The sequence below is a fragment of the Phyllostomus discolor genome, chromosome 4 (assembly GCF_004126475.2).
Source record: "Phyllostomus discolor isolate MPI-MPIP mPhyDis1 chromosome 4, mPhyDis1.pri.v3, whole genome shotgun sequence".
In the NCBI taxonomy this organism is placed as follows: Eukaryota; Metazoa; Chordata; class Mammalia; order Chiroptera; family Phyllostomidae; genus Phyllostomus; species Phyllostomus discolor.
In genome coordinates this window covers 195,633,877-195,658,950 of record NC_040906.2, presented here as the reverse complement: position 1 = coordinate 195,658,950, position 25,074 = coordinate 195,633,877, and the positions used below count along the sequence as shown (strand labels likewise).

Here is a 25,074-nt window from a genome sequence, read left to right as displayed (position 1 = left end):
AACGCACCAAACCCTTGTCCCTAGGCGGTACTTACACATCAACATCTCCGCATGCGCTGTCTGTGTACAAACACAGAATCTGCATCCAACTGTGTTGGTAAGAATAGAGCAAAACAAATTTCATTGTGAAGCAAAGTTGAAGTTATAAAAGTGCGCTGAGCTCGGTGGCGAGGGGCACAGAGCTGGCGGAGCAGACGGACCCTCAGTTTGGGGACTTGGGGTTCTGACCCAGCAGAAGTGAAAGCATCAGTAGTCACGGGACCAAAGAAGGGTCTGAAGGGTCTGCCGGGTCTGGAGTGACGGCTCTGCCTCCGGGGCCTGGCAAACACTTTCAGGTCTATGTGCTTCAGGCCCAGTCTCTAGGGTGTGGGGTCCAGGGGTGGATTTGGGGAAGAGAGGGGCTGCCCTCAGGCCAGGGACATGCCTAGCTCAGCCTGTTGGGCAAAGAGGGAGGGACAGGGTTGGCAACCAGTCTGGATCAGCCAGCTCCCAGCCGGGAGTGGGGTGGAGGGAAGGGGACGACGGGATTGGAGTGGGTGAAAACCATGTGCTGGAAGAGGCTCTTGAACTCCCCTCTGGAGGTCCTTGATGGGAAGTGAGACACATGTACAACCAAGGGGGAAGGAAATGTACTATGGGTGGGGGACACATGTCCTTAAAGGAGCCGGCTTTGAGCTGGCCTGGGAAGAGGAGGAGTGGAAAGTGTGCAGTGTATGGTGGGGGAGGAGAGACCTGGCTGGAAAAAGCTGGGAAGCTACCGGTAATACACTGGGGATGTGCTGTGAGGTGGCCACATGTATTTTAACACTATTCTAGGCATTGTGGGATGAGTAAGTAGCACAAACTTCATACTGTAAAGAGTAATCCTTGACCTTAGGAAGTTTTCCTTTTAAAATACTATTAAGTACTACGTGTGTGGTTCAGTCCCATTGTGAGCCTAAGCTGCACGTGTGCTCGGCCGCAAACACAGTGAGGACTTTGGAAGATGAGGAAGGTCTTTCTGGCAGGGGTCCTGCCAGCAAGACAGCCCAGGGCTCCATGTAACAATGAACTGATCCTGAATGAAGAGTCAGTCACAGCCTGGAAACTCAGGCTGGAGGGTCAGAACACTCAGCTTCATGCCCCGCCGATGTTCAGGTCTCACATCTGGGTCCCAGGATGAGGGCCGGGCTCAGAGCCTGGGAATGACCGCCAGGGCCGTCTGGGGAAAACCTTTGAGAAGTGCAGACGCCGGGTGTGGCCAGCAGAGGGCCGGCTCCGCGGCACAGGCAGCCGTGGGAACCCTGACGGGCCAGGGTCTATGATAAATCCACACCAGCTTCTCCTGCCTCCCGTGGACAGTCTTGGGTGGACAGCCTCATGGTAGACACTCACAGTGGACAGTCACACAGTGGACACTCACAGTGGACAGTCACACAGTGGACACTCTCACATCACAATGGACAGTCTCACAGTAAGTGTCATCGAAGAGAACTGGAACAGATGCACGGGCCAGGGGCTGGAAGGGGTGCGGTCAGTGTCAGGGAGCATGTGCACAGGTAGACAGGCAAGGTGACCCCTAAATATATCTTTTGGGCTTTTTTGAAAGGGAGGTTGGGACCCCTACAGCTGTAGGAAAGGACCGTGTAAGGTAAACGGAGGCAGTCTGGCTTCCTCACCCAGGTGTCCGGGCAGCTAAGGGGAGCAGTTTCCCATGACCTTGAAAATGGGCCTGATGAGTAACGTTCTCACAGCCTTGAGACTGGGTCTGATAAACTGTTCCCACAACATGAAGTGAGCTCACGTGTGCAGAATTACTCTGTTACATAGTGTTCCAGCTCGAAGTTGGCTTTGTTTGCCTCCAGTACTTAAGCAGGCAGGGACTCCCTGCTGGGTGCCATGACATGTGCCACGCAAGGTGACAGGTGACATTCAGTGTGCCACACAGGGACATGCAGGGAGACACGCAGCCTGCAGCGTGCACGGCTCGCCCACCCGTGAATAAAGGCATGCCGAGCATCCCCACGGCTCTGTGAACATTCTTCTGTCTGCCCGAATCTAGCCAGGCCTTGACGGGCTGCAGCCCGGACTGAGATGCACAGAGAATGCTTTTCCCTGTCCTGGCTGGACCAGGGCTGCCGGTCCTGCAAGCTGGGGTACCGCTGGAAACAGAACGGGGAGGAGGTGAAGAGCTGAGGCAGGCAGGTGTTATGGAGAATAAGGAGAAATTCGGGTTAGAGGAAGGTGCAAAGGAGACTATTCAAGGCGAGGGGAACTGCCTAACGCAGAGGCTCTCAACGGGCAGGACCCGGACAGCAGGCGCATAACCAGGGAACTTGGTAGAAATGCAGATTGTTGGATCCTGCCCAAACCCACTGAATTAGAAACACTGGGGATGGGGCCCAGCAGCGGATGGCTCAACGTGCCCTCCAGGAGACTGTGACGTGCGGGAAGGCGTGAGAGCCCCAGGCACAGCCTGAGGCCTCTATTCCCAAACGTCACATGTGCTTCGACCTACTAGTGTCACCTGGAAGCTTTAGGGGGCGGACTCCTGAACCATGCCACAGCCTCTGTAGCTCAGAAGGTCAGAGCTGAGCAATTCAGATTTTTTTAAAGATTTTATTTATTTATTTTTAGAGAGGGAAGGGAGGGAGAAAGAGAGAGAAACATGAATGTGTGGTTGCTGGGGGCTGTGGCCTGCAACCCAGGCATGTGCCCTGACTGGGAATTGAACCTGCGACACTTTGGTTTGCAGCTCATGCTCAATCCACTGAGCTATGCCAGCGAGGGCTGCAATTCAGATTTTAAAAAAAAATTACCAGGTGATTCTGATAAGCATTAAAGTTTAAAAACTATTATCTTTCTAAGACAATGAGGCCAAAATAAATGGAAAAATGTGACCTCATTATGGCAAGGGCCACTTACCAAGTTGTGGAGACAGCATGCACCCGGCTGGGAGTATGGATCCAGGAGTCAGGCAGGCTAGGGCTGAATTCCAAGAATTACTATGAATCTAAGCGTCCTTACCTGTAAAGTGAAAATAAAAATAGGCCTCCCTCAGGGCACTGTTATAAAGATGGAGGTAACGCATTCAAAGTTCTTAGCACAGTGCTTGGCACGCTGTGATGCTGTGGTTATAGTACCAGAGTATCCTTCTGAAATGAGACTAGATGTCAGGGTGGGGTCAGACTGAGAAAGACATTGAATGTTTCAGGTTGTATGGAGGTTGTATTAGTCAGAGTTCTCCAGAGAGACAGAACCAATAAGATGTCTTTGTCAATAAGTTAAGTGTAGTCTATGTCCCTACCACCCTGAACCAGCTTGATCTCTCCTAGATGTATAAATTATATGTAAATATATATACACAGATATCTACATTTATATCTATCTATCTATCTATCTATACATGCCCTCCAGGTGACTGTGCCCTGTGCTAAATACAGACACACACACACACATCGAGAGAGAGAGAGAGAGAAAGAGAGAGAATTATAAGGAGCTGGCTCACGTGACTGCGGAGGCTGCAGGTCCGAGACCTCAGGCTGGCGTGCTGGAGCCCCGGGAGGGCCGATGCTTTAAATGCCGGACTCCGGCCAGGAGAAGACCATGTCCCCCTCACACTACGGCCAGGCCAGCGAAGTTTCCTCTTACTGAGCCTTTGTGTTCTCGTCACACCTTCAGTGGACCAAGTGAGGCCCACCCTCGCTGGGACAGCCCATCTCCTTCCTCGGCCTACTGATTCAAATGTTCATCTCCTCCAGAGAGGTCCTCATACACACCCAGAACAGTTTTCAACCACATACCTGGGCACCCCATGGACCAGTGAAGTTGACGCCTAAAATTAACCACATCAGAGGTGCCTGATCTGAGCTGAGCCCCGGGCTGCGTGGGGCAGATGAGTGATCTATAGACAACACCTGTGTCAAGAAAGACGTTGCGTTAATTAAAATCAAAACAAAAACTCAACGGTTAGTTCGAATGCAAGTGTGCTTTGCTTACATTCACTTAAAAACGCACTTTTAGTGATCAAATCATGCATTTCTGTGAGTGGAGGCAGAAGGCCAATATAGCACTTGACGAGTGTGGTGTTGGGTTGGGCCTCCGTCACCATCGGGGTGAAGCAGGATTTGTGCGTTTTGCTCTGCGGGCAGCCCCGTGAGCAAGAGGCCCATCCATCAGCAGGAGGGGCGGGCTCTGCTGGGAGATTGGGGGGCTGGGCAGTTTATAGCAGATGTAAGAACCGTGAAGGGGCCCAGTCAGACACTAAAATGCACCTAATAAAGGAAATATTTTGAAAGGAACAGATGTCACCCCTGCAGACAAATGAAGACTGTATACTTTTATGGAATGAGGTTTATAGAAACATTTGTCTCCATTTGTTATCTGGACCTTGTGAAATACTTTTCATGACCGTTTGCTTCTAAATAGTCCTGGCGCCTTACTGTGTACGAAGTGCATCCAGTTAAAATGACATTTAGCTTTATGGGGGTTTTTAGAGAAGTTAAGAATTCTTCCCTTCCCCCAAAGAAATGCAAATCTATACATCTGTAAAAGCATTTCTAAAACTGTAAATTTGAGAGCGGGACTTTGCTGTAAATATTAAAATAAAGCACCAGAAAAGGTCATCAGACCTTATCACCAGCTTCTTTGATAGATGGAGAAATGAAGTCCACCAGGGGTGACCGGGAATGGCCGTAGTTGCCCAGCTAGACAGGGAGCGAGGAAACACCTTCAGCTTTTTCTGATTCTCACTCCTTTCCTCTTGCCACTGTTCCCTTAGCAAGACACTGGGAATCTAGCAAGAGCACTCACGTGGCAGACACGGTCTCGATGTTTTCCCACACGTTTTCTCATTTGGGCTTTATACCGTCCTTGAAATAGGTGCGGTTAGGATTTTCGATCCCCTTTTATACAAGAGCGAAAGGGAGCCTCAGAGAGAGAAATAATTTGCTCATGGACACACAGGGCTGAATCAGGACGCCCAACCCTGATTCAGTCGGTTGGTTCTCTTGACTTTAAGTCTAGTGGCCCAAAGAGCGAAAGAATCAGTTGCTCTCCAGGGCAGATTTCATTTTCTTTCTCCTCTTAACATGCATGGGGGTTTTTCCAGTGTTGAGTTATGAATAAAGCCCTTAATTTTTTGCATAATCAATGGCATGTTTTTACAAATATTTGAACTAAGTAATTGTGGTGACAAAAATGTTGACAATAAACAGATCCTCAAAACCTGCGGACTGCCAGGCTGTTCTGCAATCGGTCGGTGACCCAGAGATGGTGAGGATGGCCATGAAGAGCGTTGACAAAGACACTTGAAATACAAATGAAAGTACCAACATTCATTTGTAGCTGTATGGGTTTGTGATGTAGCTTTTTTCCTCAATTTTTGTCCATTTTAATTTTATTTACTTTTTAAAAGTCACCAAGGAATAATGCTTGCCACAAGTGATTATGAAGAACAATCACACCCAATCTGAGGTGTCCACAGCCTCCTCCAGGCTCATGAAGACAGGACAAGAGGTTTGTTTTTTTTTGTTGTTGTTTGTTTGTTTGTTTAGAGAGGGAAGGGAGGGAGAAAGAGAGAGAGAGAAACATCAATGTGTGGTTGCTGGGGGCCATGGCCTGCAACCCAGGCATGTGCCCTGACTGGGAATCGAACCTGCGATGCTTTGGTTCGCAGCCCACACTCAATCCACTGAGCTACACCAGCCAGGGCGAGAGGTGTTTGTTTTTGCCCGAGTGCATGCGCGCTGTGTCCTTCACTCCACAGTTGGCTTTTTGTGTCTGAAATTTTCCAATAGGCGTTCCCACAGGTTAATCTCAGACACGCATCTCTTTTTCAGGCTAGTTTCTTTGTAAACACATATTTCATATAAATGCAATACTATCGTGTGTGTGTGCTTTTCAAGTTAAGCTTTTCTTTTTCCTTTTTTTCTCTCCCTGCACCTTTTCTCCTTCCTTATTCCAAAACCAGGGACTCCAAGCTGTGTTAACAAACTGGAGTCTCTTCCTTCAGTCTATGTGCTTCACGCACACATTGTATCGCGTCAGATCTGGGCTGCGCCCTTGTTTCGTAGTTCAACTTGTCTGAAATTTTGATGTGTCCTGCATTCTTAGATTTAATGAAATATGGTATACCATATATACAATATGTATACCATATATACAATGTATGTATACACACACATATTATATTTGGGGGTGTTTTTTCTTACTCTTTCCTTTACAAAAGTGAGATCATCTTTTATATTTTCTACATACTGTTCTATCTTTTTTAAAGATTTTATTTATTTATTTTTAGAGAGGGAAGGGAGGGAGAAAGAGAGAGAGAGGGAAACATCAATGTGTGGTTGCTGGGGGCTGTGGCCTGCAACCCAGGCATGTGCCCTGACTGGGAATCGAACCTGTGACACTATATTGTTCTCTTTTACTTTGAAGAATCCCTCTAAGAAAAGTGATATAAGTCTAATCCTTTAAAAACATGTATTGTATACATTCAGCGTGCCTCCAGTGATGGTTATCTGACTTATTCCTAGTCCTTTTTTAGAAAAAAATCCTGCAACAAAGATATTGCAGTAGACATCCTTGTTCATATACCCTATGTGCTCGGTGCTTTATTTCCCCCGGGATAGATTCCAAGGAGCGATATTTCCTGTTTGAACGGTGTTACATTTGTTTTATTTTAGTAGCATTATCAGGTTACTTTCCACAGCGGCGGTGGCAATTTATTGCTGCTCTGGGCAGTCATGGCTGTGCGACAGCCCACCCGAATGTCAGTGCTGCCTGGAGACAACGCCGGTCCCTTGCTGCGCTTGGGAACCTGCAGTTGGAGTGGAACTCGGCGGCGGGGGGTGGGGTTTCCGATCTGCGTGTATCTGGGATCTGAGTGTCTGGAGGCTGCACAGCTGCGGGCTAGCCAGGCCTCTCTCCTTTCCCACGTCCCCTCAGGGGCTGTCCTGGTCATCTCCAGAACAGAGGTGTGTCCAGCATGGCCATCGGGGGCTCAGGCGGAGGCCGCGGGGCCCTTTATAACGTAGCGTTCGGAACCCCCTTCAGTCACGCCCCCCGTGTTCTGTTTGTTACCAACTCATGGAGTGTCCGCCGGGAGTCAGGAGGGGGAGGAGCGAGTCCCGTTCACAAACCTCATCGGCAGTGAACCGAGTACTTGTGCTTACCATTTTCTACACGTTCTGTCAATTTGACGAGTCAAAACTGAAAAGTCATTGTTGCTTTTATGGTTCCCTTGAGTTTAGGTGAGGATGAGCATCTTCTTATGTGGTCGTTGGCCGCCCCAATCACTTCCTCTATGAAATGCCTATTCATATATTTGCTTAAGTTTTCAAACATTATTTTCTTAATAATTAATAGGGCCTACTTGTACATGACAAGTGTCACTTTCATCCCACATGTTACAAATGCATATATATTATTTAAAAACGTGCCTTTGTTTTGTGGTGACAAGGTGTTGAGGGTGGGGCCACTGCGGGTGGGTCAGTGTTCTTGCAGAAGAGACTGCGCATTGCTCCCCCGCCCCTCCCCCGCGGGGACCCCGCAGGAGCCTCCCCCAGCACGCCAGCCACCGTGCCGGACTGCCCAGCCTCCAGAACCCTAGGAAATAAATTTCCGTTGTTTACAAGCCTCTCTGTCTGTGGTATTTTGTCGAGAGCAGCCCAAACAGGCTAATGCACTTACCTTCTCGCAGGAGAGAGGCAAACAACTCAACAATGAAGACGAATGAGCTCGGCATTTTTAAGAAAAAAGGAAAGAAGACCAATGCGACTCAGGCACGGTGAGCGAAGAACGAAGTAGCTCCGAGCAGAGAGGCAGTCGGCAGGGGTCAGGCCGTGAACGGTCTTGTAGGTCTCGGCAGGGAGGCCTTGTTTGAAGTGCCACGGGAGTCCGTGGGAGGCTGCAGGCCGGGAGTGGAGCCGCTGTGTTTACCTAAGACGGCGCACCGGCTGCTGCCGAGTGGAGAAGGTACTGCGGGGGGCGGAGAGTGGAGGCGGGGAGGCCCGGCGGAGCTGGAGGGGCTGAGGGCAGAGGCTTGGACGGTGGCCTCCGTGGAGAGGGAGGGACGTGCACGGGCTGCGTGGGCCGTGGAGGCGGACGTGGCAGCATTTGCTCTAGTTTGGATGGGAGGGGAGGGGAGGGGAGGGTGTGGGGGGGTGTCCTGGGGGAGGACTAAGTTTTCGTGGAGAAGAAAATCCGAAGTTCTGGGTTCTCTAGTTTTTAAAAAACTGAAATCAAATTCACACAACATAAAATTAACCACTGAAAGCCAACAGTTGTGTGACATTTAGCACACCCTCAATGAGGGGACAACCAGCACCTCTGCCTCATGGAAAACATGGAGGTTCTGTTCTGACACGTTCACTTCGTGGGGTCGAACGTGACTCCATTGTTCACGGCGAGATCTTGGCTGAAGACACAACACTCGGGGTCCTGGTGTTCAAAGCCACGGAACCCTGGCCTCACCTAGGGAATGAATGCAAACGGAGGAGCTGCCCTAGTCTGGTACAGGAGAAGGAACCAGCAAAGGACTCCGAGGGAGAGCCGCCCCTGCAGAAGGAAGACGACCAGCAGAGGGCAGCACCTTGAATGCGGCTGAAAGCAGGGGAGGCCCCATTGGATGGGACAACAGGGAAGTCATCTGTGACGGTGATGAGAGCAGGTTTAGGAGAATGAGAGACATTTGGGGTGAAAACAGACAGCTTTCCTCACTTGGCTGTGACATGGGGGCGTACCTGGAGAGGAGTGGCATGGGGCGAGGGAGTGTCTGTTTTGAATGTCAAGACAGGAGGGTGTGGTCATGTGCCACTGACAATGACCTAGAAGAGAGAGAGAAATGGATGCAGGAGGGAGAGGGGGAAAGGAGGCAAATCCTTGAGGTGGTGGGAGAGAGAGAATCTGGTGCACAAGTGGGGAGGTGGCCCAGCTAGAGCCCCAGGGCTCCTACTGTGACAGAGGACACAGCAGGGGACATGCGTGAGATGCAGGTAGGCTGGTCAGTTGGTGGCAAGACAGTGAGCGAGTTCTCATCTAATTATTTCCTATTTTCAAGGCAGTAAGGAGAGCAAGCAAAATGCCCATCCACCTCGAGGCCCTTTGGTGCTGGGAATAGTGAAGGGGAAAGGAGCTTCCGCAGAGGGTTCCAGTGGGACGTGTTGGCAGGGCACACTTAGGGCAGCAAAGTGAAGGACAGGCACCCACTGAAGAGCAGGGACATTCGCTAAATAATGGTGAGTGTTAGGGGCACAGCGGAGGGGTTGGGAAGGTGCATGTGTGTTGGGTGGGGGTGCATAGGGAAGGAATGGGGACCACGTGTGGGGATAGAGCCCTGTTGGTGATGCAGCCCCGGCTCTGTCACCGTGTGGGGCCCAGAGGTAGAAGAGGAAGGCTGGAGTGACAGAGTGGCCCTGAGAGTGTCTCAGCTAGACGGGCCCCTGGCAAGCTCCAGTCCAGGCGTGGGGCCACTGGACAAACCCCCCCCCTCCAGAGGGGCAGCCTCCTCCGTGCTCACCGAGCCACACCATCATCCTCATCCTCAGGATGCCTGGCCTCCCGGCACTCACAGCGCAGCCGCACAGCCCGCTGGGGGTTCTGGGCATCTCAGGTAGGATGGGACGGAATGCTGCCTGCAGTCCTCCCCACTCCTAGAATCCTGGACGCGGAGAAATCATTTGCTGCAGGATCAGCTGTGTGCCGTCTGAAATGCACCGGCACCGAGTGTCTAGAGCAGGAGGTGAACTTGAATGGAATTCGCTGGCATCATCCCCAAACCAGCCCCCACATCCCCCACCTCCCCAGTCCGCAGAAAAATTGTCCCCGGTGCTGAAAAGGTCGGGACTGCTGCTGTAGAGGACGGCCAGTAGGATTTAATCAACACATCCCCATCTCGGAATACTTTTACTTAAAATTCAAGCTGTTAGTATAAAAATGGTTATGGAGGCAGGGCTGTAGGGTGGAGAGACCGAGGGAGGGGTGGAACCGTGTCAGTTCTGTGTTTGAATCTCAGCCCTGTCCCTTACCAGCGAGGCAACCTGGACAAGTCACAAACCTCTTCCCTTAGCCCTCAGGCCTCCCCGTCCACTCAGCAGTTTCTCCATGGTCCAGGGCGAACAGTGTTACAGGAGGACATCAGAGTGCACTGGGCCTGTAATCAAGGCGAGCTGGCTTTTCTTCTCTGTGCTGAACATGGCCATCTCAAGAAACATCAGCTAAAACCAGGAGAGCAATCCAGAACAGGTCCCACAGAAGGAGTAACTTACATAAAGAAAAGCCATGGGGACGTTCTGACAGGAGTCAGAAAGGGGACAGCCGGGCTCCCAGGGCCTTGGGCAAGACAGGCCGGTGGGGAGGGTGAGGGATAAGCCCAGGGAAGCGTGAAGGGAGAGGCCGCAGAGAGGTCGTTGTGCAGAGGCAGCTGACGGTCCACCTCTATTTCAGAGCAGGGCCGTTCATCTGAGAAAGTGAAATTGAAGCGGACCCACACACGACATAAAGGCTGGAGGGACCCATGCGAGAAAGGGAGGGCCCGGCAGGACACAGACGACTGAGTGCCAAGTCACAGTGCCGCCTGAACCGGGGAGGGCTAGGAGGGAGGCGGGACGCAGAGCCCCAGGTGTGGTGGAAGATGCGGGCTGCACAGTCCGAGCAGACGGAGAAAGGCCAGGGGGCGCCCGCGGGTTCCCGCGGAACTGCCGCGAGGAACTGAATTGATGCTGTCTGGGCCTGATCGAACACACCAGCAGTCGATCTGAGTAGCAGGGTTGGCGCATGATTTCTAGTCTCTCTTTAAAACATGAGAGATACACCTGATCGCCGTGGCCCCTGGACTTTCCCCAGTCATTAGTGCACCGCAGGCTGCCGGCACAGTTTGGGAGCTCAGGAGAGCAGGACCTGCGTGGTGGAGGGAGGATCTCTGAGCATCGTGCCCCGGGCTCTGCGCCGCAAGCAACGCACAGGGATGTGCTGAGCGGGTACCACCAGAGGGAAGACAGATGTCACGGCTGTTGGGGGATAACCGTTAGAACCAGGAAGGTGACCGGGAGACCAGGCCTCAGCATCCTGTGGAAGCACAGGGTGTCCACGGAGAACTTCACTAGGGAGTGCTCGGTGGAATCGTGGTTTTTTAAATAGAAGGATGGCTTTAAGGGAAAGAGAACCAACCCACCCATTAACGCGCCGCTTTGCCCTCGTGCACGTCTGTCGGGGCAGCCACCACACTGGTCTCTGCAATCGGGGCTTCTGGGCGCTAGGCAGGCAGGAGCGCTTTGGCACCTCCGAAGCGACAGCTCCCAGGGGAAGCCCGAGCTTCAGGTCCTAGGGCTGCCGATGAAGCTCGGTGCGAGGCGGATCACAGGACAGGGAAGGGTAAGGTTTGGGTGGAAGAGGAGCAACGTGTGCTGAGCACAGAAAACGGAGGCCCAGGACACGTCTAGTCCGAGAACTGACCTGCACCCTGGGCCTGAGGACTGAGCTGGAGCCTGCCCTTCGGGGCGGCACACGGGGAGGAGAGGAGCCTTCACTCCTACCTGCTGGCTGCCTCTGGGGCGGGAGCGGCTTCCCCATTAGAACCCGGAGGCAGCGGTGCGAGCAGAACCCAGGGAGCAGAGATCAGCGCGCAGCCCCAGCCTCAGGGGGAGGCCTGCGGGGCAGCTTCTGGGTCATTCCCCTGTCTTCAAAGTGCCCCACGTCGGAAGGAAGGAAAACGGTGGGTGTGTTAGGGAGGTCGTGTGCTCTGCTCCTGCGCTCCCCCTGGACAGGGTGTGATGTCTTCTCAGAGAGTGAACTCTTCTTTTTTTTAAAAAAATATATTTTATTGACTATGCTATTACAGTTGTCCCATTACCCCCCTTCATTCACCTCCACCCTGCACACCCTCTCCCACCCACATTCCCCCCCCTTAGTTCATGGCCATGCGTCATACTTATAATTTCTTTAGCTTCTACATTTCCCGTACTATTCTTACCCTCCCCCTGTCTATTTTCTACCTACCATCCATGCTACTTATTCTCTGTGCCTTTTCCCCCTCTCTCCTCCTCCCACTCCCCTGTTGCTAACCCTCCATGTGATCTCCATTTCTGTGGTTCTGTTCCTGTTCTAGTTGTTTGCTTAGTTTGTTTTTGTTTTTGTTTTAGGTGTGGTTATTCTTCTTGATTGTGAAATACCCTTCTTGATCCTTGGTGACATTCTTTGCTCTGGGCCTTCAAACCAGCACACAATACCCATTTCTTAGATTACCCACTTACAATTTCCACCTTTCTTGAGAGTTTCAAGGGAGAATTTTAAGTCTTTCCATGTGAAGCTATTTCGCAGACTAATGAGAAAAAAAGACAGTAAGAGACATAAGACTAAAATGATCTCTTGTGGATTACACTGTTCTAGTTTTTAATCTAAAAAGCTGAATTGAAATGTTCCCTGAGTAGTTCAAGATGAAACAGAGTGAGAATCCGCCTGCTTACTCCAAACCACCTTTGACTCCGCGGCCTTGCGATTCCGCGCCCCTCCCCCTCCGCCGCCCGCCTGTCTGAATTGCGGTCTGTTTACCATGCAGGCAATCCCGTTTACATTAAACAGAGTATTAAATATAGACGTGCCACACGAAACATAAAGTATTATAGTACTTATTATCAATAATAAGCTTTCAGAAATCAGTCAAGTCTTCAGAACTGCCAGAGACATAAAAGCCTTCATATAAAATATTAGTCCCTATCAAATAAAAAAAAGGATTTTATATTTTGTATTTATGGAGAAATTTTGAAAGAAATATCAGCAGCTACTGAATAGGTATGACAGAAATGTAGATATATTGAAATTTAGATGAAATATGAAATATATAAAAATATATGTGCCCATGGGTGTATATGAAAATCTATGTGCATGTGTAAATACATAATACATGTTTCATATATATCATGCTCCTAACCGGCCTCCCTTTTTCATGATGTCTATAAAATACACATTTCATAGTTATACAAGTGCATAACTATGAAATGTACATCACATATTTAAACATACGCATGTTTCCATATCTATGAAAGCTCTTGAGCTTTATCACTTTGGCAACAAATGTTAATGGGCATCTCCTACTTGACAGGTGTGCCGCACACTCAGGTCGCAAAGACAGAGATGACCGTCTCTTGTCTCCAGGAGCTTGTCACCTAGAGAGGAAAGAGGTGGCTGAACAGCCCGCTGGACCACACTGCGGTGAGGGCCCAGCCAGAGGTGGGGGTGGGGGGGAATGGCGGTTGTAGCAGAGAGGGGAGAGCGATTAATTACTCCTGCGGGCATGGAAGGCTACCAAGAGAAAAATGCCATTGCAGCTTGGCTATGAAGCTTCCGTGGGACTTTTCTCAGCTCAGAAAGCGATGAAGGGCATTTCGGACATGAACGAGAGCACGGAGAACCGACCCCACGTGCTGCTGGAGCAGGAGGGAAGTGAGGCTGGAATGGCCCCTGGTCCCAGAATTACGGAATGTGGAAGGTGGGCCGCTAAGTAAGTTCGGTTAATACATGGAGCTTTCCTATAGGTTATCGGAGGAGCCTTTGAAAGGTTTAAAAAGAGAACTGCTTGCCTGGGGCTGGGGTAAAATAACTGGGGAGGGAGGCAACTGAAAACGGGAGGCGTTGGGAGTGTGATCGGTAACAATGAGCTGAAGCAGAGGCGGCCCCTGAGCAGGGAAGAAAGGAACAGGGTGAAGCTGGGAGTCACTTGGGAGGGGAGCCTCTGGTGACGGGTTCGAGGTGGGCGTGGAGAAGCAGCTGCTTCATACATGTCTGCGGTGGGGCCACAGTTCTGTGTGTTCAGTGACGCCTTTCCTCAACCACAAACGAAAGGCCTTGTTCTCTCCTGAACAGGCAGGTAGCCTCAGGTTGGTGTTGCTGCCGAAGGGACAGAGAGACAGAAAAGTGTCTGTCTCACTGGGTGTGAACTCCAGGGCAGGGTCTTGGCGTGGTTCGCTTTTCCCTTTCCAGAGTCTCTGAACAGACTCGGACCCTCCTGGTGTGCAATGAAGGTCTGCTGAACACAACAGCAAGCTGACTTGAGGTTCAAAGCGGAATTTTGGAGCTCATGCCATTCCCAGAACTGAGGTTCTGTCTGGCCTGAACCGGAGGCACAGAGGATGGTCTCGTCCTGTCTGCACAGGCTGGGGCACAGCAAGAGCTCAGGGCTCTGAGGCTGACACCTTCGGGGATTCGCTGCAAGGAGCATGGGGGCATGATGGAGCTCACTGGAAGCGTGAGGGCTGAGGGGAGGGCAGAGGGAGCCCCCCTTTCCCTCTGGAGTTCAGAGGCCCTCGCAAGGTGATGGTGTGATAGCAGAGGTGCCTGGATGGCATGGTCCGAGAGAGCTCCCCGCGCGTCCAGCAACCCAGTGACACAGGACAGCGTCTCACCTGAAACTCAGGAAGAGGAGAACTTAGGTCATTCATTCTTCTTTTTTTTAATATATTTTATTTATTTATTTTTAGAGAGGGAAGGGAGGGAAATAGAGAGAGAGAGAAACATCAATGTGCGGTTGCTGGGGGTTATGGCCTGCAACCCAGGCATGTACCCTGGCTGGGAATCGAACCTGCGACACTTTGGTTCCCAGCCCGCCCTCAGTCCACTGAGCTACACCAGCCAGGGCTTCATTCATTCTTCTTCAGGCCTGTCTGGGGGCCAGAGCCTGAGGGAAGCAAGGGAGGGAGCACAGGAGGTTTCGGCGTCTCCGAGTCTTCAGAGAGTGCGCAGCGATAAACGACTCAGAAGCAGAAGGGCTATGAGAAGTGTTTTGGGGGCTATGAGTTGGACTCTGAAATTCAGGCAATTTTTAAATTTATTTATGGATATTTTATAAATGATTTGTGATAAATACATGAACTATACTATGACTGAAGAGCAAAAAGTATTTACTCTCTTCACCAGAGAGAACACATTAACAGTTATAAATTCGACTGTATATACTCAAAAATAATTGGCAGGCACTGGGATTCTCATTCTATTTTAAAGGCAGAACTACACTTGAATTTTAATAAGATCTTACATCTTGATGATCGTCGGCAATAAATGCCTCCTGAATTGGCCCCCTGGAGAAACGCACCCCAAAGGCGCTGAGCAGTGAGCCGGCAGTCCCCCACTGAGTTCTGGTCATCCGGGGGAGCAGACGTCCCAGCAGCCTCACTAGCGGTAAGGCTGTGCGATGGGGCGCTCTGAGTCCACTCACTGCTCTGCCCCACCAAGCGGAGTGTTTGTTACGAGGACCACATCGGGTATCAAGGTTCCTGAGCATCAGGCACAAAAGCACAAAGTCCTGACTATGGCATCCACTCTGACTAGTTCAAAAGCATGGATCCAATTTAAAAAGAGAATGTGAACACATAAGAGGAATTAATGAAACTATACTAAAAACAAACAAACAAACCAAACTAGCTTTTGAGCAGTCTAGACTTCTTTTCCACGCTTTCTTATACACAGCACGGCATGTGATTTCTGCAGGTATTTTTGACAGCCGCTCTGGAGGTGCACAGATGCCGCTGCCTTCTCCGGGCCAGCGGCTCATGCGCAGAGGGGCAGGTGAGGGCCAGCTGGAAGGGGAGCGAGAGCAGAGGGAGAGATCGCTCTGTTGGGGGTGTTTTGGAAATTCGTGTGCATTTTTTTTGTTCTAATGCCTGACCTTAGAATTTATATATTTAAATAGATTTTAAAAATTATTAATCATGCTCATTTCACATCTCTGGTATATTAAGACATATCAAGCTTTAAAAAAATGCACATATAGGCACATATATTATCTATAAACTTCATTAGATGATAGTAGGGAAAACACCCGAAATACCTGTGATAGCAAGGGGACACCAGTCCTAGGGCATCGCTCCGGATCAGGATTCTCAGAGCCTGGTCTGTGGACCAGCCCCTTCTGTGCCAACTTGTTCAAGCTCGTTAAAAGGACCGACTTTTGGGCCCACTCCGGACTTCCTGAGTAGTAACTTCTGGAGGGGGGGTGGCCCAGCAGTCTGAGTTTTAACAAGGTTCCCAGGAGATTCCGTGTTCAAGTTTGAGAACCAGAGTATAGACTAGTGGTATCTGTAGTGACCTTATTGTTAGAGGAACATGAAGCGCTGTTTTCTGAAGTGTGCTCTCCTAATTTTTATACCCACACAATGCCAATGATTCCTTGGACTCTTTGAACTTGGAAGTGAAACCATCGTCTGGTTAAATGCCCCAGGGGAGGTGTGAGGGCCGGACCAGGGGCTGCCAGCACAGCGCCCCCTCTCGAGTCACAGGGTCAGTGCCAACACTAACAATCTCTGCTCGGCACAGGTGGTCTGGGCACTACATTGTTTTCGCTTTATTTGCTGAGATTTTGAAGGCCTGGAGGTTACAACAATGAGTAGAGATTGCATTGCTGTTTATAAAAGTTACAAATCCACTCAATATTTAGGGGTACCTGAGAAACAAAGAATTATAATATCCACCCCCACCCCAAATTTGCAAACACATGTGTTTGGTTTAAATGATAATTACTAAAGAGTAAAGCTACTTAGGGAGAGGCATCAGGGATGGAGACAGGGCTGAAATGGAGGGAGGCGAGAGGGAGAGAGATGAGAAAGTGGGGAAGAAAGACTCAGAGATGAAGTCAGGCCAGGAGAGACGCACAGGGGTCTCCTGTGTGGGAGGAGACACGCAGGCAGCCAGTCTGTAACAGTAACGTGCTGGTCCACTGTCCCCCAGGCCACCTGCGGGGGGCAGCGTTACTCTGGGTCTGCCACAGACAAGGACATAAAGAACTTGAGTTTAGTATTTAAACGAAGTCCTCACCCTTATTTAGCTTCCTTTGCTGGTAACAGTTCCTGTATTATCTCACAGTTTGCTTTCATTAATTAAATGTCTTACTATTATGTTGTTTTTAAAGGTAGTTATGAAAGTCTGCAGGGGTTTTGTTTTATAAAGATTTTACTTATTTATTTTTAGAGAGGGGAAGGGAGGGAGGGAAACATCCATGTGTAGCTGCCTCTTGCATACCCCCTACTGGGGACCCAGCCCACAACCCAGGCATGTGCCCTGACTGGGAATTGAACTGGTGACCCTTTGGTTCTCAGGCCAGCACTCAATCCACTGAGCCACACCAGCCAGGGCAGGTTTTGTTTTTTTAAAATCACATAAAATTAAATGTGAATGAAACTAAAGGTCTGAATATTTCCATTAAGTTTTGAGTGACTAGAATACATAGTATTGATATTAGACAAGTAAAAATTGAAAAAAAAAGACTTAGAAGTCTTTTCTTTAAAAGACCATATTTTACAAAAAATAAAAAAGTATGTTGACATACAAATCATGCTGTTTTTTAAATAATGGGAAACAAAATTTGCCAATTGACATTGTTACAATGACAAATATATTTCTAAAAACAGTGGGTCCACTGTCCCATTTACACAGAACACACCCAAACTGTTTCTTTGGAAAGCTAGAGGCATGCTGACAATCCCTTGGTTTTTAAATTTTTATCATTTTATGCCTATATTTTCTAGAAAAATACTAAAATTTCTTTTGATAATAAACCAGGTCGCTGCGCCAAATGACCTACATCATTACAACAAATAGTGGAATATTTTGTTTGTTCTGTATCTTAGCGTTTAATAACTCCCGAGGTAGAAAGTATCTAACATGGAAACTAACCTCGGCCAGGTCTGGTTTTCCCTCGGCACAGGGTGCTGTAAGCTCCTGGCAGACACTTCGGCTGTGAGGTGAGGCACAACCTCCACCGTGTGGGCGGCGGTACACTCTAGAGCTCAACACCAAATCAACCTTTGACTTCATGAGAATTACGGTATCCCTTATTCTGAAATGCAATGAAAACCCACTTCAAGTTACATAACTTTAGGCCAGTTCACGTGATGTTCACTTTTGGTACAAGTGATTGGACGCTGATGCTGATGGTATTAACTAGCAAGTACCTACAGCCTCCAAGTACGCTCCATGGACCAGCGGGGTCTGAATTGTACCTGGGAGCTTATATGAGATGCAGACAGACCCCACCGCGCATGCCTGGAATCTGAACCCGCACCCGCGAAGGTGCTCAGGGGCCACTGCTGTACACACGGGGCGAGCCGAGAAGTGTTCATTCACAATCAGTGCCTATGACTCTCATCCCCTACTGGGCTCCCGCCCAATCACAAAGTCCAGATAGTTAAGAAAAATATAGCTGGTCTTACTTGAATCACTTGATTAATTTGGCTTTCCCTTTGCCTATGTTAAACTAATGGGTCACTTTCACAATTCAGAGAAAAAAAATAATTAAAACAAATCCTCCAGAAAAAAGGGCTTATTTAGTTTCAGGAGAGATTAGAGTATTTTATTTTTGCCCAATCAGAGCCCTTCAGCATAAAGAGACATTCATATACATATATATGAACATTTTCCAGAAACATTAATTTATAGTACATTTTTAAAATACCAGCTTCATGGTATTTATTTACAAAAATATTTCATTACCTAATTTTAAACCTTTTGCTGTGATGACAGTTTGTAAAGTACAGGAATGCAAAATAACTACAAAGTTTAACACATTTTTAGTGTCTGCAATACTGCTTTCTGGATGTTTTTTAAAATGAAATAGTACACAGATGGGTCTTTTTTTTTTAAACCGTACTTAAAATGCATATGCCAGCAATCACCTTTGAGACAGTTACTGGACTGAGCAAGATATATATCAAAATAAGTAAGTCAAGTGCAGCCACGGAACACCACCTGCACGTACAGCTTCAGGCGAGCACAAGCTAGAGCTCTACACCACGCATGCTGGCCCCTGCGCGAGAGGAGAACGTAATCTTGCTCTTGTTTTAATTGCTTTGGTGATGCATTCACAAGGAACCAATAGTATAACTAGAAAGCAAAATGTTTTTCTGCTTCTAACTACCGTGTTAAGCAGAGGTCACACCTAAAGTATCACAGTACCATTTATTTACAAAAAAAAAGTTAATTAAAAAATTTAAAACATGATTTATCCTCTTTACATTGTTTCCTATTGGTCTGAGTCTGTTGTCAACTCCTTACATTGTCTCCAGGTGAAGCAAAGTTCAAACGACACAACAACACGAATAGCAAAAAGTATTTTTTTAAAAAATGAAACTCCCAAATGAGTAGGATTCCATGGCCATTAGCCTCTGTCCCTCGGAAATGCCTGAGCAGAACAGCCTACAATACTGATTTATTCACATGTCACACACGATAAAATTCAGCTTCAACTATGAACCTCGTGGTGAAATACTGGCAAAGCTGACATTCATGATTTTTCTGATGTAAAGAGTGTAACAAAAAGAGTAATTAAATGTAGCCCTGGACTACTGTACTCAACTTATAAGTGAACTAATAGTTTTGGACTGTATTAACAACTGAAGAAAGCCATGTTATAACCCTGACAATTGGGAAGTTATTAAAACTATTTAATTCAGCCAAGAAAGGTAAGCTGAAGTTTTCCCTTTAATTTTTGTTGTTGTTACAACTATTTTCTGCCCAGGGACCTTTAAAATGTCTGTGGCAGTAGTTAGGATCATTACTATTCACAGGAAAAATAATCCCCATAGCACTTTACAAGAAATTGGAGTGATGAAACATATAATCAACAAAAGCTGTAAATAGCATCCTCACATTCACTTTTAAATTAAAAATAATTATGGGCATAAATTTCAATCCAACAGAACAAAGACCCTAAATGGGGGGGGGGGAGGACACATAAGATACAGGAGTGCTCTTTTTCAAACTAAATACAGATTAAAAATTCTAGGAATATTGATCAAGTATCAAACTGATAAGGAACAAATTCTATAAACTACAAAATAAAAACCTTCATTGACAAAAATACATAAACTCTGTTTTCATTTTTGGAAATTTATTTTTAAAAAAGGTAGAAGAAAATACCTGGAAAACTATTTTAAATATATATATTTTAAAACAATAGGTAAGGTAAGCATCCAACAGCAAGCTGTAGCTATTGAGAAAGATTTTGCAATGATTATTGTGGGTATTTTCCCCAAAATAAGATGAATATTTGAAAACGCTCAATAGAGGGTTTTAAAACCATAATATCTTTCCTGTCACGTGTGAAGACTTCCAAATGATGTATGATACTTTAAAATTAATTGTATCTCGATATGAGATACCAGTATTTCTTACTATAAGCGTAAAACATAACTTTTTGTATGGATAATATACATACTTTTTAAGTACTTTGACTTAAACTTAACAAGTTCACCATTGTTAAAATTAAAGAGTACATTTATAAAAATTCCATTTTAAAACTAAAAGTATATTCTCTAGCAGTATGTATAAATATAACATGTTACTGTATGATCTGAAAACAAATCTGAAAGTGTTGCAGAAATTTAAAACCTAGAACACCGGAACATACAGCAAATGATTTTACTACTTTATGCTTGAAAACGATATAAAAACCTATTCAAGGTTTTAAAACTATGATCAGTTTGATTGTTTCAGGTGCAGCTAGCAGCATATTCATGATTTTGGTATGTTTTCTACATATGTGTCACTTGATTGGAACTGAGAAATGTGGATTAAATGATGATAAAAAGTTTTCATTACCTAAAAAAGTGCAGAAAAAATTCAAGTTTAAAGTTCAGTGCTCTTTATTTTGAAAAAACCAAATAAACAAAATCCCAAAAGTTAAAATGTAAAATAAATCTTTGCCACAAAAAATTTACCTTTGGATATAGCTTTCCTAATGTCACGTGAGAAAACGCCTCAAGCAGAACGTATATGGAATACAGAACTCAGGGGAAAACTTTGAACTCCGGGGTGTCTTGCACACGTTTTTCCTTTCCTCAGCTGTCTCCCCACCACCCCTTGGAACCTAAAAGGATGGAACACTTTCAGACTTGTTTAAAACACTCACAATATCTACATGAAATAACTTCAGCGGTACCTACAATTAAGAAGTTCTAAGCAAAAAGAAATGCTTCTTTCTTTAAAGTACTATACTTAAACTAATATACTACACGACATAGACAAGTAAGCAGCATTTTTTCACATCCACATAAAAATCAAATTAAGTTAGCAATAGCTCGGTTTTATATCCATAACCATTTTTGGAAATACTTTGTACAATTGAAATGCAAACCAAGGGGATTAAGATGATGCAAAACTTCAAGTGGCTATAATATACAGAATCTGTCAGAATATAAGATTTCAATGAACTTTCTAAGCAAGTACATATGGATTTCAGTCTGAAGAGTGAAATGAACTGGGTATGTGATACATAGAAGGGAACCACTTGCTATTCACAAACTGCTAATCAATGAATACTTCAATGATTTTAGAGCCAAGGACAAATGCAAGGAAGCACACATAATCTTTCATTTTTCTAATATTTTCTATTTTGACTTTTTTGGTTTGTTTTCCTGAAATCTTGGCCTGCTGGTGACTATTTCTGCATTTACAAAGAAAAAAATAGAGATGTTATCTCTCAAATTACAATAAATTCCCTGGGTTAGTTATTCCTGCAGACTGTCTCTTATCTACAGACTGAATCAAGTATAACTTCGAGAAGTTTATTTCCTATTTTCAAAAATACTTAAGCTTTCTAATCCTAAGTTTCTAGTGTGCTGTGCATAATTTGCAGATTAATTTAAAAATGAAATAAAATAACCCAAAATACTGGTTTAAAATTTTCTTATAAAATCCATCTCAGGTAAACGTATCTACTTCTCTATTTGAAAATAATTACAAGATTGGTTCATTTTATATACAACAGGAAAAATGGCAGTAAAAAATAAATGGATATACAATTAACACAACATAGCAAATTAAATAATTACGGCTAATATGCCCTTCCACAAGAATGGGTAATCAACCAACATATCACTTTATTTAGTGCTTCTCAACTCCCAGTCTGTAACCATACCTTTAAAAAAGGGCCTAATACTTCCTGTGACATATGAACAATGGGTTTATTAGATAATACACAATACAAAGTAAGCCATTTGTAAATGGCTGAGTGTTCATCATACAACTGACATTAATGAAACAAATGTTATTGATACTTTCTACAAATTCAAAAACTTCTGAAAAGTACTGTGTTTTTAAAATATTTCTTTTGGCTTTATCAATGATCACTATCACACATATTTAGTTCCTCTCTAATGACGTTAAAGCAAATTTTAATGTAAACTTTTGAATCCGTAGTGCACGTTGTACAATGTAAACAAAAAGGCTTCACGGATGGAAAGAGGAAGGAGGGACAGACGCGGGACAGACTGCACGGAAGCGAGGTGGGCTGCAGGGACAGGCACGCAGTGACCGCACGGCACAGAGAGAGAGACCACCGCTGTGTTTGCTACCAGGTTGTGCTCTGATTGTCTCCGTGAAAAAAAGGAAATGGTTTTCAACAACGTTTTATAGAAGAAAATGTTTGAATTTCATTAAGAGTAATGCTGCTATTTTGCTCTTCCTGTGTCATGTTAATAACAATCCGGGACAACCTCAGGTGCCTGCGTTGCGAGATCACTTATTTCCAAGGTCTGCCGAGTTCTCCTTCCTGTCTGCAATGCTGTTTTAGGGACCGATCGTTTACTGTCCTCTGATGGTCTCATTTGCATTTTATTCCAATACAGAAATAATTTAGTTACAAAAATGCACGTATTTTCCTTTGCTTTGGCTTCTTAAAACCTTCAAAGGACATGTATAGTATATTTCTACAGAAAGTATTTTGTAGGTCATCAGACTAGGCTTTATATAGGTAACTGCTGACAAGAGATGCTTTGATTTTCCATGCGGCAGCATGTGCGCTAAGATTGAGTCGGCTCATCACCTGAGTGTGCTGTGTGCTGGAACTGTGAGCAAATCAAGGGCGTCTTAAAAAGGGAGCTGAGCACTTTACTGAAATAATGAAACAGTTTTTAAGCAATTTAATTAAATAATGCAAAGGTACATTTGGTTAAACATCTTATAAAAATTCAAGCAAAATTAAAAACTTAGCCAATCTCAACACTTCTACAAATTTAACCAGTAACTATTTTGGGCAAATCCGCCTTGCGCTGAAGTAATGAGGACGAGGACAAGGGACATTGAAGTATTCTCCTCACCACAAGGGAGGTTTTTCTCGCTTCCCACACCGCGTAGCCACTACATGGAAACTCCCAGAATGATGAGCAGTTCAGTCATGCTCTACACTTTTCTTTTCAATGAAAAGTGATGTATCACCTTGTTTTGCTTTTGACAAAATATGGACTAAACACAAGTGTACAAGAACAAGAATCCAAGAGTAGCCCATACACAAGTCAACGCTGTGTATGTTTTTATTATTTAAAGCCCACCGTTCAGCGCGTCCGTCTAGAGATATGGTAAGGAACAGTTTGCTCCGTTTTCACTAATGACACTGATGACCCGTGGGTGGAAGGCAGGGGAAGCCCACGACAGCCGTGCGCGGTGCAGTCGGTGGGGCGCACGCAACGCCCCAGGTTCCGCGCTCCCCATGCGCAGCCGCTCCCTCCGGGGTCAACACTGACGGCCGCGGACACACGGCACAGACCGCGTGGCGTGTGAAAGCTCAGCACTGGGCTGACCCAGGGAGGGTCCCTGCCGCGTCCCTCAACATCCCCCTCGGGGTCTTCGTCTGCAACGTGCGACCTGCGTAGTTCCCGAACTGTCATCTCGCAGCGGGCACACGCCGAGCGCTGGGAGCACTCCGCAGTTACAGCCACATGACCGAGGTAAAAGAGTGCGCGGTTGTGCTAGGAAAGAACAGCATCCGGTGATGAGTATCCTTCAATGTTAACTTTCCTAAAGTAAAATCAATGAAATTAAAAAGGAAAATTCTTTTTCCTTTTGGCTGAAGTTGGACTGAGTTGGATTTCTGGGGGTCAGAACTGGTACCACTTCTTATCTTTGTATTTCAGCATCATCTAAAGGAGAGAAAACACGAAAAGCATGTTTTAGAAATGACAGAACAACAATATTTGTAAGTTATAACCGATTGCTCTATTTTTCTGAAACATTATATCATTCTGAAACATTCTGTAGTGTTACTATAGTTTACTTCAAATCAATTTAAAATGAAAGCAGTAAGAACTATTTCATTTAGAGAAACAAAGTCCATAACTATTAAGGACCAGCCCAGTCCCCAGCCAGGCAGCTCAGTTGGTTAGAGCGTTGTCCTGATATTCCAAGGTTGTGGGTTCGACCCCCCAGTCAGGGCACATAAAAGAATCAACCAATAAGTGCATAATACATAGAACAATATAAAAATTAATGTTTTACTCCTCCTTCTCTCCCCCTTCCTTGCTCTCTAAAATTAATAAATTAAAAAAAATTTTTTAAAAACAGATCCAGCCTAGAAGACCCTCACATCTCTTAGACATGTGACATAATTAAATTTTGGCTCAGTACATTCTTTGGTGGCTAAGCTAATAACTTACAAATAAGGTAGTTTTCAGTTGTCTAATTTTAACTAAAAATGATGCTTAAAGAACCTGGAAATGAAAGGGTAAAACTACCATTACTGCCGTCTAAACCTGACTGAGCATTTACTCTGAGCCCGCACGGTGTGAAACACTTTCTCTACACGATTTCCTTGGGTTCTCGGAACAACTGTGAGTTAGGGAGGATTATTCTCTCCCTCTTACCATGAAGAAACTGAAGGTTAAAGGGGTTACCCCAAGTAACACAATGGTGAAGCTGGGGTTCGGGTCCACGTTGTCTGATTCAAGAACCCATGATCCTAACCAACTCAATGTACTGTCTTCGTTATACTCTAGAATATGACTCAAGAGTGTCTGGTAGGAGGGGAAAGCCAGCAGGTTGAGACTGAGCTCTTAGCTAAATATTTAGAGTGTAGATATATTCTGAAATGGGCTGAAGTATTGCATGCTTTGGAGATCACGGTTAGGTGCAGGGTTACGCCAACAGAACCCCTGTTGTAGGTCGAAGGCTGCTAGGCAGTATTGCAGGTGTGTGTCATGCTGGTACCAGGACTGACAGAAGACCCCTGAATCTCTCTGAATCCCTGGACAAAAATTTTCAGGTCAAGTTACCTCTTTTATGCATTCTAGGTGTCAGCACTCTGGAGCAAGAAAGAGATGACTTTTGACTGAAAAATATACA

The 25,074-nt window shown here is 46.2% G+C and overlaps 1 protein-coding gene across 7 annotated transcripts in view; it reads right to left on the bottom strand.

Annotated features, from left to right (window-relative positions):
• Window positions 1-18,286: 18,286 nt before the first annotated feature.
• Window positions 18,287-25,074, bottom strand: part of STXBP5 (syntaxin binding protein 5) — a 131,351-nt gene continuing 124,563 nt past the window's right edge. For all 7 annotated transcript variants that reach the window (XM_036024858.1, XM_028508813.2, XM_036024859.1 and 4 more), the window contains one exon: window positions 18,287-23,876. In XM_036024858.1, coding sequence (XP_035880751.1) covers window positions 23,835-23,876 — 42 coding nt within the window. In that variant the 3' untranslated portion in view covers window positions 18,287-23,834. The remainder of the gene's footprint in view (window positions 23,877-25,074) is intronic.